Source organism: Solenopsis invicta, chromosome 6 (assembly GCF_016802725.1).
Source record: "Solenopsis invicta isolate M01_SB chromosome 6, UNIL_Sinv_3.0, whole genome shotgun sequence".
NCBI lineage: Eukaryota > Metazoa > Arthropoda > Insecta > Hymenoptera > Formicidae > Solenopsis > Solenopsis invicta.
In genome coordinates, this window is record NC_052669.1 from 26,177,814 (window position 1) to 26,192,256 (window position 14,443).

At 37.5% G+C, this 14,443-nt stretch overlaps 2 protein-coding genes across 2 annotated transcripts in view; both read right to left on the bottom strand.

Moving 5' to 3' along the window:
• Positions 1-178: 178 nt before the first annotated feature.
• Positions 179-13,002, bottom strand: LOC113004545 (cell wall protein DAN4). Its single transcript, XM_026138143.2, has one exon. The coding sequence runs from the start codon at positions 12,821-12,823 to the stop codon at positions 10,016-10,018; it is 2,808 nt and encodes a 935-aa protein (XP_025993928.1). The 5' UTR covers positions 12,824-13,002; the 3' UTR covers positions 179-10,015.
• Positions 13,003-13,096: 94 nt separating this feature from the next.
• LOC105204456 (receptor-type tyrosine-protein phosphatase kappa) overlaps positions 13,097-14,443 on the bottom strand; it is a 115,203-nt gene continuing 113,856 nt past the window's right edge. The window contains exons 12-14 of the mRNA XM_026138145.2: positions 13,941-14,180; positions 13,439-13,783; positions 13,097-13,237 (exon numbers count right to left, since the gene is read on the bottom strand). Coding sequence (XP_025993930.1) covers positions 13,157-13,237; positions 13,439-13,783; positions 13,941-14,180 — 666 coding nt within the window. The 3' untranslated portion in view covers positions 13,097-13,156. The remainder of the gene's footprint in view (positions 13,238-13,438; positions 13,784-13,940; positions 14,181-14,443) is intronic.

The following is a 14,443-nucleotide window of genomic DNA, read 5'->3' on the forward strand; positions in this document are numbered from 1 at the left end:
TATACGTGACATTGCAGCGGAAAGCGATGGATTACAAGAAAATACCAAAACGGCAGTGTCCGTAATTTCCCCATTCTCTCCTATATTTCTTTGGTCAATTATATTGTTTATTAACAAATATATTCTTGTCTAAACTATTCGTGATGGGGAGATATAAATGTACACGAACCGCGTAATATATGCAACGTACAATCTATTTATTATTTACAACAAGGTAGCAACGTGTTACGTAAAACCACATCACACTTCGTCTAACGACAGATCGCTTATCACACAGTTTTAAAAAAATGGCCCGTGGTCGTTCCGTTACTGCGTTATTCCGGACCAATCGGCGGCCACTGAATGCGACCAAACGGTTTCGCGCCCTCGACGAATACGAAATATAACGGGACGGGAATCGCCAAGTAAAGCGTAAAAACGTGAATAAGTTTTTGCGAATTTGGACGATCGATTGAACCGGGTATTTCTCTCGGTAAATTATTTGATAATATCCAGGGTTAGCGCAAATTATTTGTGGGTGCGTGCGTATTTTTACAAGCTACGTTTGACAAGTATCTGATTGATTTGTAGCTCTGTGTCAAAGAGTCTAATCATTGATCTAGAATTAACTTCAGCTCTCCGGCAGACAGAAAGAGTTTCCGGATAACTTCTTTAAAATTGTGATGACCTCGTTCCTTTTCGAAAAAAGCACCTTAAGAAAGTGGACAATTTGAATAGCAGTTCTCCGGCATGATTATCTCCAGGGGTGCGTTCAGAATGAACGTTCGAGTACGCCTAGATGTCGTTTTATCTTTGTTGTTTATTGAATGTTAAACAAGGATAGAATAATGTCTGGGTGCACCTAAATATTCATTCTGAACGCAGCTCAGTAGAAGGTTCGAATCTGATGACTTTCTTATGTGTGAGAAAGAGGGAGGAGGGGCAGACGAAGAGAAAGAATGAACAAATGAATATGGTATCCTTGCAAGTGTTAAAACAATTTAAATAAGATGTGTGTGTGTGTGCGTGTGCGTGTGCGTGTGCGTGTGCGTGTGCGTGTGCGTGTGCGTGTGCGTGTGTGTGTGCGTGTGTGTGTGCGCGCGCGCGCGCGTGTGTGTGTGTGTGTGTGTGTGTGTGTGTGTGTGTGTGTGTGCGTGTGTGTGTGTGCATATATGTATAATTATATATGAAAAAACTTTTACCGGCTTATAGGTCGGTTTTATCATTTCCGGTTAATTAAATTTAGGAATACTCAACTGTAAAACTTAAAATTGTATTATTTTGATATCATTAATTTTATTTGTCGATTTTTGGCAAATTATAATTTATATAATATATGACAATAAAGAAAAATTGATTGAGAAGCAATTGTTTTATAAGAACAGATTAAAAAAAAAAAGAATGTAAATAGAGTTATTTGCTATGTAAAAGTGTGACTGTTTTCATGTAATCGCTTGCTCAAGTCAAAATAGTTAAGTGTGCGATTTTATCATCACGTTCCAACAAATTTAACAAGCGCGCTTGCTCATTCATATAACTACTTGACAAGTTTTCTCGGACGTGTGTGACCAGTTTTGTACTTAAATTAAGAATTAAATACTTTTCAAATTAAAATAAAAAAATTAGATTAGAAATAATCAGTTTGAAGTTTTGCAGTTGATTATTGTAAATTTTATCTCAGTTGAAATTAATTAACCGTAGATGGTGAAACCGGCTCTAAGTCCATAAGTATAGTCGTCCATGATGAGTTTCACAAAATCTTTGTTTATTAATTTTGAACACTGAAGTTGAGATCGATCGAAGTCATACCATTTAAGTTACACAAATTGGATACACGGTAATGAAAATGGCAGCGGTAACAATGGCGCGCGATGATTACTGATTTTTGCAAAATTATGCTGCAATACTCATCGAATACGGTGGTGTCCTCAAAAAACCGTCACGACAGCCGCGTAGCTATATGTATATATAATACTTATAATTGTGTGAATTGAAGTCTTGTTCTCCATCTTTCGTTCAAAATTTGTTTTCAAGATATTCTGTACGAATAAATTTTCCGAACAATTTAGAACAAATCATTTTTGAACGAAGATGAAGAACAGGATTCTAATTTATAAAATTATAAGTTTAAGGCTTTTGAATATAGTTTCATATAAACATGTAAATGAATTTTACTTTAAATGAAATTTTAATTACCTATATTTGATAAAAAAAAATTTTAAGTCTGATATTTGCATTTATCACCACATTAATATAATATTTAATATTTTTTGAAAAGTGAAAATTTCGATTAACAAATTGCCAAGATCAATTTTAGATTCGCCGTAAAGTTTTTAACATATACAATTTTGGAGCACCCTCTATAAATACATGTTAATATTCAGACAAACAGTATTATACAATATCTTAGTGATAAATAATATCTCGAGCAGTAAAAAACTTTTTTGAGAAATTAAAAGTCTTTAATAGGTAAAAGCCAAAGTGAAAAATAATCTATTCGTAATTTTTGCAGAATTACGTATTCACTTTGTTGAAATTCAACACGCAAGTTGTTTCATTTGTACAGCGATAGTTTCTAGGATTTGCCATTCATAATACGTGGCACTTAAAAATTTTTGTAAATAATCGATTTTGTACGTTGATCGTCAAAAGGACATTGAGGCGAGTCCCCGGATTTTGATTACATTTTCATATTCATTCGCACGTTCGTATTCGTCGATTCGTTCTGTTCGTGGCGGTAATTCTAATGGCATGTTACAATATGAATTTTATTGACATAAATGTAGCGTACGCCCATCACATATAGAGATACTGTCTCGTACATACACACAGAACAACCATACACTCACGTCGCGTGTGTTGTGTGCGTGTCATTGCATGTGTATCATATATACAATACGTGAATACACGTGTCATAGCGTAACACGTTCAACGTGACGCGAAAACAGAAATTAATTAACATTACAATCTCATTGTACCATCTTGCTCTATGCTAACGTCTATAACGTTATTTACACACTTTGGTGAATATCTTCAGGAATAAACGAGATTAGATGGAATAATTTGAGAAATAGCCAAGGCATAAGCCATGCCTATACATAAGCGAGTTAGGCGAGGTTTTACGTGCCATTCGATTTGCCGCGATCGTTTGATCCTGAGATTTTATTTACGTTTACAGGATGGGAAAATCAAATGACGATCACCGCGTCCAAACGCCTCTAAACGTGTGTCGAACGCAAAGTCGAGCAGCGTAGTTTAGAATTGATTCGAGTATTAACTAACTTGTACATTTCGTTTCTTCACGTTCGCACTTTGCCAGTTCGCACTTGCTCTTCTTACTGTTAGTTCAGTAGTACACGTGACCGATGTAACATCCCCTTTCTTCTGTTTCTTCATCACGATTAAAACGGAGTCTTATATGTAGAAACAAAGTTGTGTGTGTGTGTGTGTGTGTGTGTGTGTGTAGAATATATCTTCAATTGTTATATTTTGGAACCAACGTTAAAACATTCATGTTGAAATGATCGATACCTCGAGGAGTATCTTATCCTCCTCTTTAGAGTGCGCTTCTAAAAGCAACTAATGAATGTCGTGTTTGCGTTGTTTAAACGCTAAATCTCGCCCGCGAGAACGAAAATTTGTTACAACATTAACATTACAACGCCCTTTTTTCATTTATCGTTACAGTGTCATCGTAGATGAGGTCGAGAACGACGGTGCGCGTGGACAGCCGAAAGGGTGGACGGATAGCTGTCGCGGCGTTTAAGGGTGAGTTTTTATATCAAGTTTAAAACGAGAGTGGACGAGTTTTGCCCTCTGATTACAAAGCGAACCCTGTCTCACCATGTATCTGGTATTGCATCGGTTGAAAATACTATGAATACTATTGCAGTTTACGCAATTAAGGAGGATCACAAGCCGTTAAGCTCGGCCATTGACTCGAGTAGAAGTGGGCAATCGACTCTCGCAATCCTCATTATCGCAAATATAAATATTATATTTAGGGTCGGTAAAGTTGTTTCATAAAAGTAACTCGTTACCGTTGCCGTCTCTCAAAAATTAATGAGTCGTTACTGTTTTCATTACTCTTATATTTTGACATTAGTATTATGAAATATTATGTATAAGTATCATAGAATTCAATCTTTTAGTAAAGGGATACGGTTGTTCTAAATTTAGTGTATATTTATTATAATACTAGCATATCCCTCTTAAAGCGATACCTTCTTATTTCTCGGAAATTAAATATTGTACTCTGTATTAATATTGATAAAACATGATTTGCTTAGATAAATAAAAATCCATAGTTTATACATTCTTTTATATATATATATAGACACATGACCCTTTTTTTATGTAAAATTTGCTAAAGACGAATTCTTGAAAGGCGAGAATAAAATTTCCATGATTCTCTTGTAAATTACATAGTTTATACAATAGTAAATATATTCTTTATAATATTAGATCGTTATATATGTTTGTAGTTTCCTCACATTATTTTGGTTATATTTTTTTTCTTCATATTTTTTCTTTGTAGTGAAACGTAAGACTTCTTCGTGAGAACAGGTAATATATGTCTGGTTGCGCCGAGTTTAAGTTTCGGTTGACGTCTTCAACTTGACGATTGAAAAGAAAGCTTGATGATTAAAAATAGTAAACTGTTGTTAACCTGCAGAACAACATAATTAAGTTAAAGTGTCTAAATCCTAAATCGTGACAAAAAAGCATTAGTCTTTCCTCTGTATTTGTGGCGTGACATTGAAGATTAAGGTTGTCATAAGTGAGGTTTATACCAGATCTACAGCATGTTCTCACGGCGAAGTATACCGGTGGTGCACTTCCCCACTTACACTGTACAGCGACTTTACGTTTCAATTCTAGCCTTTTAATTTTACAAATTTTGTTATATAATACATATTTTATTATTTTATTCATTTATTTCATATTTAACTCCTTGACTATAAGACCGAATTTTTCCAATACTATCTAATATGCTAGTTTTGGGGTCCAATTTCTCAAACGTTATTCTTGGGTTATGTTGCAAAAACATTAATTATTACAAAACACAAAATAGTGTTATAAAAACTGCTATCTACCATCTGATAGAAGACACTTTCTAGTTTGTATTTATGTTTCAAAAATTTATTTTTAGCTTTTGTTTAAAAAATATTAGCCAAAAACGAAATGGTACATTGATTTTGGTTGGACTTTTCTCTATTATTTTATACATATATATATTTAACACGTAGTATATAATACTTGACAGTATATCTCGGGAAAAAAGTTTTCATATATAATTATGTATAATTATAATATAATGATTTATATATTATTTTATGTAATTATATATGATTATATATAATTATATATATTTTAATATTTAATATATATGGACATATTTGATGTATAATTATATATAATTATGTATAAACAATTTTTTCCCGAGGTTGATGATAAAAATTTAATAAACTCTATCGTATATGTAGTTTAGTTAAAGGCTTTTATATAGTTGCGAAATAATATAAAAATTTTAGTTGGTTTCTCTGATGCTCGTCGTATTTTATAAATAAAACAAATGTTAATAATTAAAGAAAAAAAGAAGTAGGCTAATATGCTAAATTGGATTGCATGTGTATTTTATATTATAAATTGATAAATTGAATTTATACGAATATGTATGAATATGTATGAATATACTGCAAAAGTTTCGACTTTTCAGCAAACAAGATATTGTAACTCTTAAGGATAGTATCGGTAGCGTTACACTATTGTTGCGCAGTTATTATATTGTACATATAGTGTAAAGAGCTGTGTAATGATAATGTAACGATATCGACGCAATCATTAAAAACGTTAATTACAAAATCCTATTACAGGTCATTTTCAGTGCGCTTATAAAAACATTGGTAACAAAACAATTTAAACAAAATAATTTGTTAATTATAGCGGAATTAAACGCTGTTTGAAACTTTTTTCACAGATGCAGATTAAACAGCTAAACATTGTTTTCATTATAAGTTGTCAATATAATTTTAACTTGATTAATATTTTATATTTGACATCTTATTGCAAAACGACTTATATTGTTTATATTACTAACGTTTCTGTTAGCTCACTGATCTGATTAAAGATCAAAACTTTTCTTATTATATATATATATAATTTATAATATAAAATAAGCATTAAAAAAGTGCGTCATACTTTTAGCAATATTAGAAATGGTATAAAATAATGATAAGAGTATTCAAACAAAAAATAAATGATAACACTATTCAAATTGTGTTCATCATTACAAAATGCAACTGCAATGCTCTTAACGTTATATAAAGAAATGTAACGTCATTATCTTTTCGTTACTGATAAAAATAATTGCAACGATAACGTGTTACTTTCCAACCCTGGTTGGAAGAAAGTTGGACAGAATTATGTCAGTGCGATAAATATGAAGAGGATACAAAAGATTTTTTTATTTTTTATTTTTTGCGAATACGAGAGAAAACATCTCTTTTTTACCACGATTTGTCCGAGTATTTGTACTATTTGTAAAATGAAAGGAAGTAATTACAGTCGCGAATTAAAGGCGGCGGGGGGGGGGACGTGTTTATATCTCTTATTGGACTCTGTGACGCTGCTATATTTGCAGTGTAGGCGGAAAGTCACATTTAACGATTAAAACATTAATCGTGCACGACATTTAAATGCGTTTCAGTTGGGAAATGAGATTGCGATAAGAGCACTAACAACTCCGTTCTTTTTCAATTAATTAAATTAAGCGCGCGCACGGTACTACGGAAAAAGTAGCGGATCGTGATCTTCCTCGACGCACGCGAACGCTGCAAATACAGTATGCATCTTCGTACCGATCGTATGCACGTACAATACATGTAAATTTCTAAGCCATACACTTACCATATTTCGTACGCGCGTTGTACACTTATGTACACATACCGAATGCAATTGCACAGAGAGACATGCATTGTACATACATCCATATACAGACACACATTTTTGTGCGCGTGCACACAAATAGGTACATATATATATACAACGTGTATATATAAAAGTAACTTTTTCGTAACGTACAATAAATTTTTCTTTGGCACATTTCACCAGCTATTGGATCCATACAATTATAGCTAGCTAAGGTACACGCATCCATATACACGCATAAATATACGTACACTCACTCTTTCTCTCTCTCTCTCTCTCTCTCTCTCTCTCTCTCTCTCACACACACACACACACACACACACACACACACACACACACACACACACACCCACGCACACACACGCGCACACACACACGCACACACACACACATTAGCTTGTATTAATTTTTAATATTCACCAAATGCACACACGTATAAGGTCGATCCAGATGCATTTAATTTCGTCACAGGCATCTTTTCGCGTTTTTATACTGCGGACATAATATATGAAGGATTTCAACTTTGAGAGCGTTTAATATTTTGAGACGAAACGCATTTAATCTCGTTATTAATTATGAGATAACAGAGACAAGGATTTAGACTTGTATCCGACTAGAACATAAGAGTATACTCCATAATTCCGCTCTGACAAATTTATGAAAGTATCAACATTATTCATCAATTATTACAGCATATATTAGAAAGGGAGAGAGAAAGAGAGAGAGAAGGAGAATTAAGCTTTAAAAAGTACTAACTTATGAGGTAAGAGTGCATCCACCGACATTATTAATTCGCACAAACATCTCACCGAAATACCGGTGATACATACTTAATATATGTACTATATACTATAATATATATTATATTTATCTACATTTAAATATACTTTCCCCATAGTCAATTTTAGTGCGTTGTCGACCCTACCTATCTCTAGAAAATTATATAAGAGAAACGCGGTTAATTTGCATTATTTATCCATATTATAAGTTTTATGCCGCTAAAACGTTAAATGCCGCGCCAAATGAAGAGCAGGCTTGGCAGGCGCATATAAGGCGATTTTTGGCGATTGTCTGGTATATGTACCAAGGTTATTATTGGTAGGGGTGGAGCTTTTGGTACCTTGAGAATGTTCTGATATACTTTGGTATACCTTGGTACATATACCAGACGATCGCCAAAAATCGCCTATAATCTGCGTGGGAATCGTACTCTCTCGAGCTTGCAATATTCTTCCAAATCCTATCCGTCGTCAATAGATTCTTTAAATTTTTCTTTTCGAATTTAAATCGAAATCAATTTTAACAATCAAGAATTTAAGGATGCTTGACTGATGATTCTATCTCACAATATTGTGAAAATCTTTCTCAGAAAGAGAAAGATGGGAAAAGGAGAGAATTGCGATGTCAACTCGACGAGAGCGCGACTCCGTGGACCCATTCAGAAAATCCGGCGCGCAGTCGGAATTAAATCGTCGATTAGGACTTTTTTCGCGTATGTTTGTTCTTTTAAATAATATCTATCCACATGAACAAGGCACTCTCTGTTCAACAGAAGGGTTTTTCGCCGGACGTCCTCGCGCGTCGAGTAAAAAATCTCTACAGCCGTATCGAGCTTTCATTTCCATTTCGGGCCTTTCTCGAAAACATCGAGTAAAAAATGGTCGGGGTGCACTTTAGAATATTTCGATAGGAGTTCTCGCACGTCCCGGATTTCGTTGCGCCGAAAACTCCGAAATTAGGCTCTAAGCTGGACAGATTCTCCTCATAAAGCTGACGTTTTCTTTTTTCTTTTTTTTTTTTTTTTTACCGATTATGAGACTTCAATGATCTTTTTCCGTTGCTTTTTATCTTCCTCTTTATCTCCCAACGTTAAACCAAGTCTATTATACTTTCGACAGGTTGTCACTTTTATTTGATCAATAGACGAGATAATATCTTTATATTATGCAATAGAGAGCGAAATGAAATGGCATCTGTTATCATTATGCATACTTTCAAATTTTTTCGCGCGAGCGTCTTTTTATTTTTTAATCATTATCATATTTTTTGTGCGTTCACTGTATCCGAGTGACAATATTGATGAAAAAATAAAAAAGGATACAGAAATGCAACAGGGGCCATTTGAAAGCTAAAAAGTCATATTTAGCAGATGGCATCATTACATCTGTTTATATGTTTTTACATATAACTAGAAATTGTTACTGTCGTTTATCTACACGATTAATTTCGAACTAATTGAGAATTAATAACGATAGTGTACTAATCACCTTAAACGAGCATGATCATATGAGAAAAATATCCGTTTAACATGAATTGAGACATCTTTTCTATTAGGCGAGTTATTGACAAGATTTCAGTTATTAATTTGTTTGATCTTAGAAGCAACTCAAGAAGAAATGCTTGTACCGTATAAAGATAAACGTAGAATATAACTGTTATTAAGAATCACTCGATAGATTTAATCCTTTCACTATCTACGCGTTGTACAATAATACTTTTTTAATATAACTGTTTAATAATAATTCTCTTTTTATTTTTCTTATCAATGTGCAATCATAAAATATGTTGGATTAATATCTTTTGAATTATTGAGTACTTGGTCAAAATTATTTAATCAATTATTTTTACTATTTTTTCTATATCTAAACTATATTTTTTCAAATTTTTAACTAATTCCTATTTTTTTTCTATCTATTTTAGTCATTTGAATTAACGCGATCATATGTTTTCTATAAAGTTACGGGTAAATTCGTTGAAAACTAAAATTTTTGTAACTTTTTACTGCTTTAGTAAACTGACTCGGAATTTTTTAAAATAAATCTTCGACAATCTGTTAATTTGTAAAACTTTTGTTAAATCCATAATTCTTTGAAAATAGATATTAAACATCCTTAAGACAGTTTGCAGACGAATTCTGCAGGATAAATACAGTTTCTTTTTGTTTAAATAAAATATAAGAAATTATGTACACAACACGATAATATTATATTTAACGCGATATCGAAAGGATTAAGACTAGACGCAGCATTATCTACGTATCTTCTTACGGTACGAAGACACGAGTCGATGCCACAGAGAATCTCGCCCACAGGCAGATCGACGTGCGTTATAAGGGGAAGCACTTGGTCCGTTTCTGAGCAACGACCGATCGGCAGTCGACCTTAGAACCGAGGGTGAAATTCTCCGGCTTGACAGTCTCTTCAACGGAGATTTTGCCGAGTCGCTTCTTAACACGGAACGGCGTCGATCGGGGTGATATGATCTCATAAAGATCGCTAGTCCGCCCTTGAACGCCCTCACCTTTGGAACTGTTCATTTTTTGATCGATGGGAATGGCGATATCTACCTCGGCGCAATGATTCTGACTGAGCTTTTTCGATCGTTCTCCGTTGGCCTCCGTTGGCTCGTCGTCGACAAAATCTTTCTTGTTCGTCTCCTCGGACGGAGAGTTGAAGACGCTCGAGGAGCAACTCTTCGAATCGCAGATTAACGCCAAGTCGGGATAATCGTCGGTCTCCTCGGTTTCGGACGGCAAATCCCTCGTAGAGGCCAAAGAGATTGCTCTGGCTTCCGGCTTCTGAGGCTTATCTTCGTCAGCATAGTCCAACGACAGACATTTTTTCTCGAACAGAGCTGGTCCGGATGATTTCTGAACGGTTTTCGTCGTCTCATTGCTAGAGAGCAAAGAGTTGTTCTCTTTATTTTCCTGATTCGATATAATTTTACCCTTTTCCGTGGTCTCTAGCGAGTTAAGTATCCTCGACGGACGTCGCACGCTATTCTCCCGTTCTACCGAAAGACAGAATTCCTTATCCGTTAGCAGAATACGCTTCGGCGTCCGCGCCGGCTTCTGATCGACATCCAAATCTTTTTCCCAGGACGGAGTCTTCAACAAGCTCTTCACCTTGCGCAGTTCCGTCAGTAGATCCATAGTTTCTTGCGATGGTTCATGAAAGATTCGCCTCATCGGCCGTCTGATGGACGCGTTGCTATCCGATTCCTGATCGGGATGATCGATTCCCTCTTGCTTTCTCAAAATGGATCTTACCGTACCCTCTTGACTGCGATCTCGTTTGTCTACGGCAGTTTCGCTCGCATTCGCATTGTCCGCAGCCGGTGCAACATTTTCTGTTCTAGTTTTAATCTTTATGGTCATGTCGAGATCACCTGGTAAAAGATTCAGTCTTTCTTGTCGACTTATAAATCCCGGAACGGCTTTAGTGCGTCGTTTGAAAGCCGCGTAACTCTCCATGGGTATTTCTTGCAGTCTAAATTTGTCTTGCAATTGTTTGAACGTCTCTCTCGTGTATTCTCGATGAGTCGTCAGTGAATCTTCCGATGAGATCTCCCGCGTTCTTCCGATGTTATCGGTCATGGTGCGAGCGGCAGTGACGAATGAGAGAGCGTCTTTCGCCAAGAGATTATCCGAGGAGATGCCCCGTCTTTCAAACTGATTGTATTTTATTGACCTGCGCGTATTTTCAACCGTTCTGATACCTTCGATGTTTGATTTCCTCGTCTTGGTCGGAGAAAGAGTTCCTCTCTCCAGACCATTGTTTCTCGATGTAGACTCGATTTCACGATCAGGAGAGATACTCGAGATGGGCCTCTTCGTGGGTGAATTCGGCATGCTGTTGTCACTACGAACGACTTCGTGAGAACCCTGAAAGATTCTACGTCGAATCATAGTGGCCGATTCCTTTTTCGCTCGCTGTGCTTTTCGCGGCGAGTTGCTCCAACTAGTAGTTTCGCCTGGTGAGTTCAGACACGTGGTAGAGGAGGATATGATCTCCTCGCTTGTGGTCACTCGGCATTTTAATAACTCGGCAGTTGGCCTTTTCTCCAATTCTTGCCGCGATTCCGTTGGCTCGTCACTGTTATCGGTCGGCAACGAGCTCGGGCCCGAATCCAGCACATCGTCCAGAGATGTGCCGTGTAGGGTGTTTCGTTCCTTCGGCGGTACAGTCGACTCGAGATCCTCCGTCTCGAAGGAGTACATCTTGAGCAGAAACTCTTTACCCGAACGTCTTCTCTCGAAGGTCGTTTGCGAGCTCTGTATAGGTTTGCGTGGCACTTGTTCTAGATAGGAAATAATAGGCGTAGTCTCTGGCACTTCAGTGAGGCTCTCGATATCCTCTTTGATAGCAACTTGCTCGATCTCGTGCCTAATATTATTTTTTGTCTCGTGATTTTTCATCGCGTCGTTCGTCTTCGTCCTAGGTTCATTCTTACGTTCGTTACGCGATGTATCGAAGATGAATTTGCTCAGAGTCTTGGACGAGCCGATTTTATCCAGGAACGGTTTCTCGATAGCTTTACTAGGTCCAATCTTCTGTAAATAAGGCTTGCCGATGATTCTCGGTGCCAACTTTGCCAGGAATGGTCGGTCCTCCGTCTTTGAGATACCGATTTTCTTGAGAAAGGGTCTCTTCTTTTCCTTGTCTTTGGCCGTCTCGAACGAACGATCGCTCAACCGATCGTTGCTGTAGTTGGATGAATTGTCACTGCTCTTGGAGCGAGCCCGCTTGCTCCGTGTCGCGTACGGCGTTCTGGGCGTTCTCGGAGTGAGAGACGGACTGGGTTCTACGTTCGGACAGGTTTCATCCAACAATTCCATCGCGGTCTTTAGATCCATGCAAGCTTTTCGTGCTATCGGCACCGTCGGAAATTCGCTCTCGAGACTGCTGTTTCTCGTCGAGTTCAAATCTAGCTTGCTATCCCTATCGGCGTACGAGTACGAGGGGTACGAGCTTCGATTGCCAATTGGCCCCGGCGAAGTATCACTCGTCGGATGATCTTCCTGGTACCAGGGTGTCACGCTGAGATCCTCCGGCCTCGTGGCAGGACTTTGCGGCGTCGTCGTCGTCGTCGTCGTCGTTGTCGTCGTCATCGTCGTCGTCGTCATCGTCGTCATCGTCGTCGTCGTCGTCGTCGTCGTCGTCGTTGTTATACTGACGGCGCCTTTGCCGCCACTAGTTTGCTGTTGCTGCTCTTGCTGATTCTGCTCCGTTCCGCTGGACGACGGTGCCGTTCCATCGTTAATCGATGTACGGCTGAGAAGCGGTCTGCGATAGCTGGAGCAGGTAGCGAAATGTGGCGGCGCCGGCCTCGCACTCTCCACGACGATGCGACCCTGGGCACAGGGCACCACCGGTTCCCCGTCCGCCGGTGCTTCCTCCGGGGTCAACGGCAGCGCTGCTCCGCGACCAAATTCGATGAACCACAGCTCGTCCCTCAACTCGCATTCTCACTTCTTTTCATTCATGTCTTTATTCAAATAGTGCAGTACGTAGTGCAGAACCAGATCGTAACAGTATTTGTACTCCGTCTGGAAAAGAACGTTACATATGTTTCTTTAACATTTTCTATCTTATCTTTGTATTTGGCTCAAAAAAAGTATTGCTAAATAATATATATTGCTATATAATAATGTACAAAAACTATTATTTATAATTCATCTATTAACTTGCAATTCGCGAAACGCGTTGAAAGTTTAGAGAATATTTTATTGCGATTTAAAGAAGGCTACCATATTTTCTACGAGCTGGGGCCTATGTCTGCGCACTGTTTTGACGGCTTGGAAGATGTCGACTTCTCCGTGTTGAATGACCTGTTCTATACACGCGTTGGCGGCACAATATACCCCGCAACGACTTCTGCCATCGGGCGAAACCACAGCTACTGGTCCATAGTCCGTTCGTTGTCTCCATCTCTCAACCATATTCATGAGCTCTACTAAACTATTTGTGGAGGTGGGCACTTTGTGGCCCATTGGCCAACAGGTTAATTGGAACAGTTGCACGGTCTTTGGTGGTGCTTTCACTCCCGCCATTAATTCCGTCAATGAAACGATTTTTTTATTTATCCTAAAAACCTGGGAAACACAATTGTATTAAAATAAAATTGAAAGTAAGAAGAAGTTATCATTATCATTATATTTTATTTGATTTTTTTTGCGAGGATTCAAATAAAGTCTGAAAATTGGCCAAATGTGCGTCACGAGGATTAGAACTGATTAGGCTGATTCTCACCCAGGTTTTTATATTGGTGTAATGATTGTGGCTGATGTGATCAATTGTAAACACGGGCCCGTATTTCTTGGAATGCCTTCCTTCCGGCCAAAAGCTGGGAAAATTTGTAGATCCCTGAGGTGGCACGCACAACACCACTACCGCGGCGCATTCATAGTCGTAAACCAAAGACCAGAATTCACCGCACGTGTGTCGAAGGGGCCATTCCGTTACGATATATTCTCTTGGTTTCGTGTAACCCTGCATAGCATGATAGTGGATGAGTGTTTCTTGGAAGAACTTGGCAACGATCGTTTTTATCGAATATATCGTGACATATACTTTGATTCGCAGAACTTTTTATATTTTCGATATTTATCAATGAATCGAAACTTTATTAGCATTAATATTACATATAATATAAATGTAGATCGAATTTTAACCTTTATGATATACGATAAAGTACGATACGGTACCTTATTTGTAACAAATCTGGCTATCAACTCGCATCTGATTACCATCCG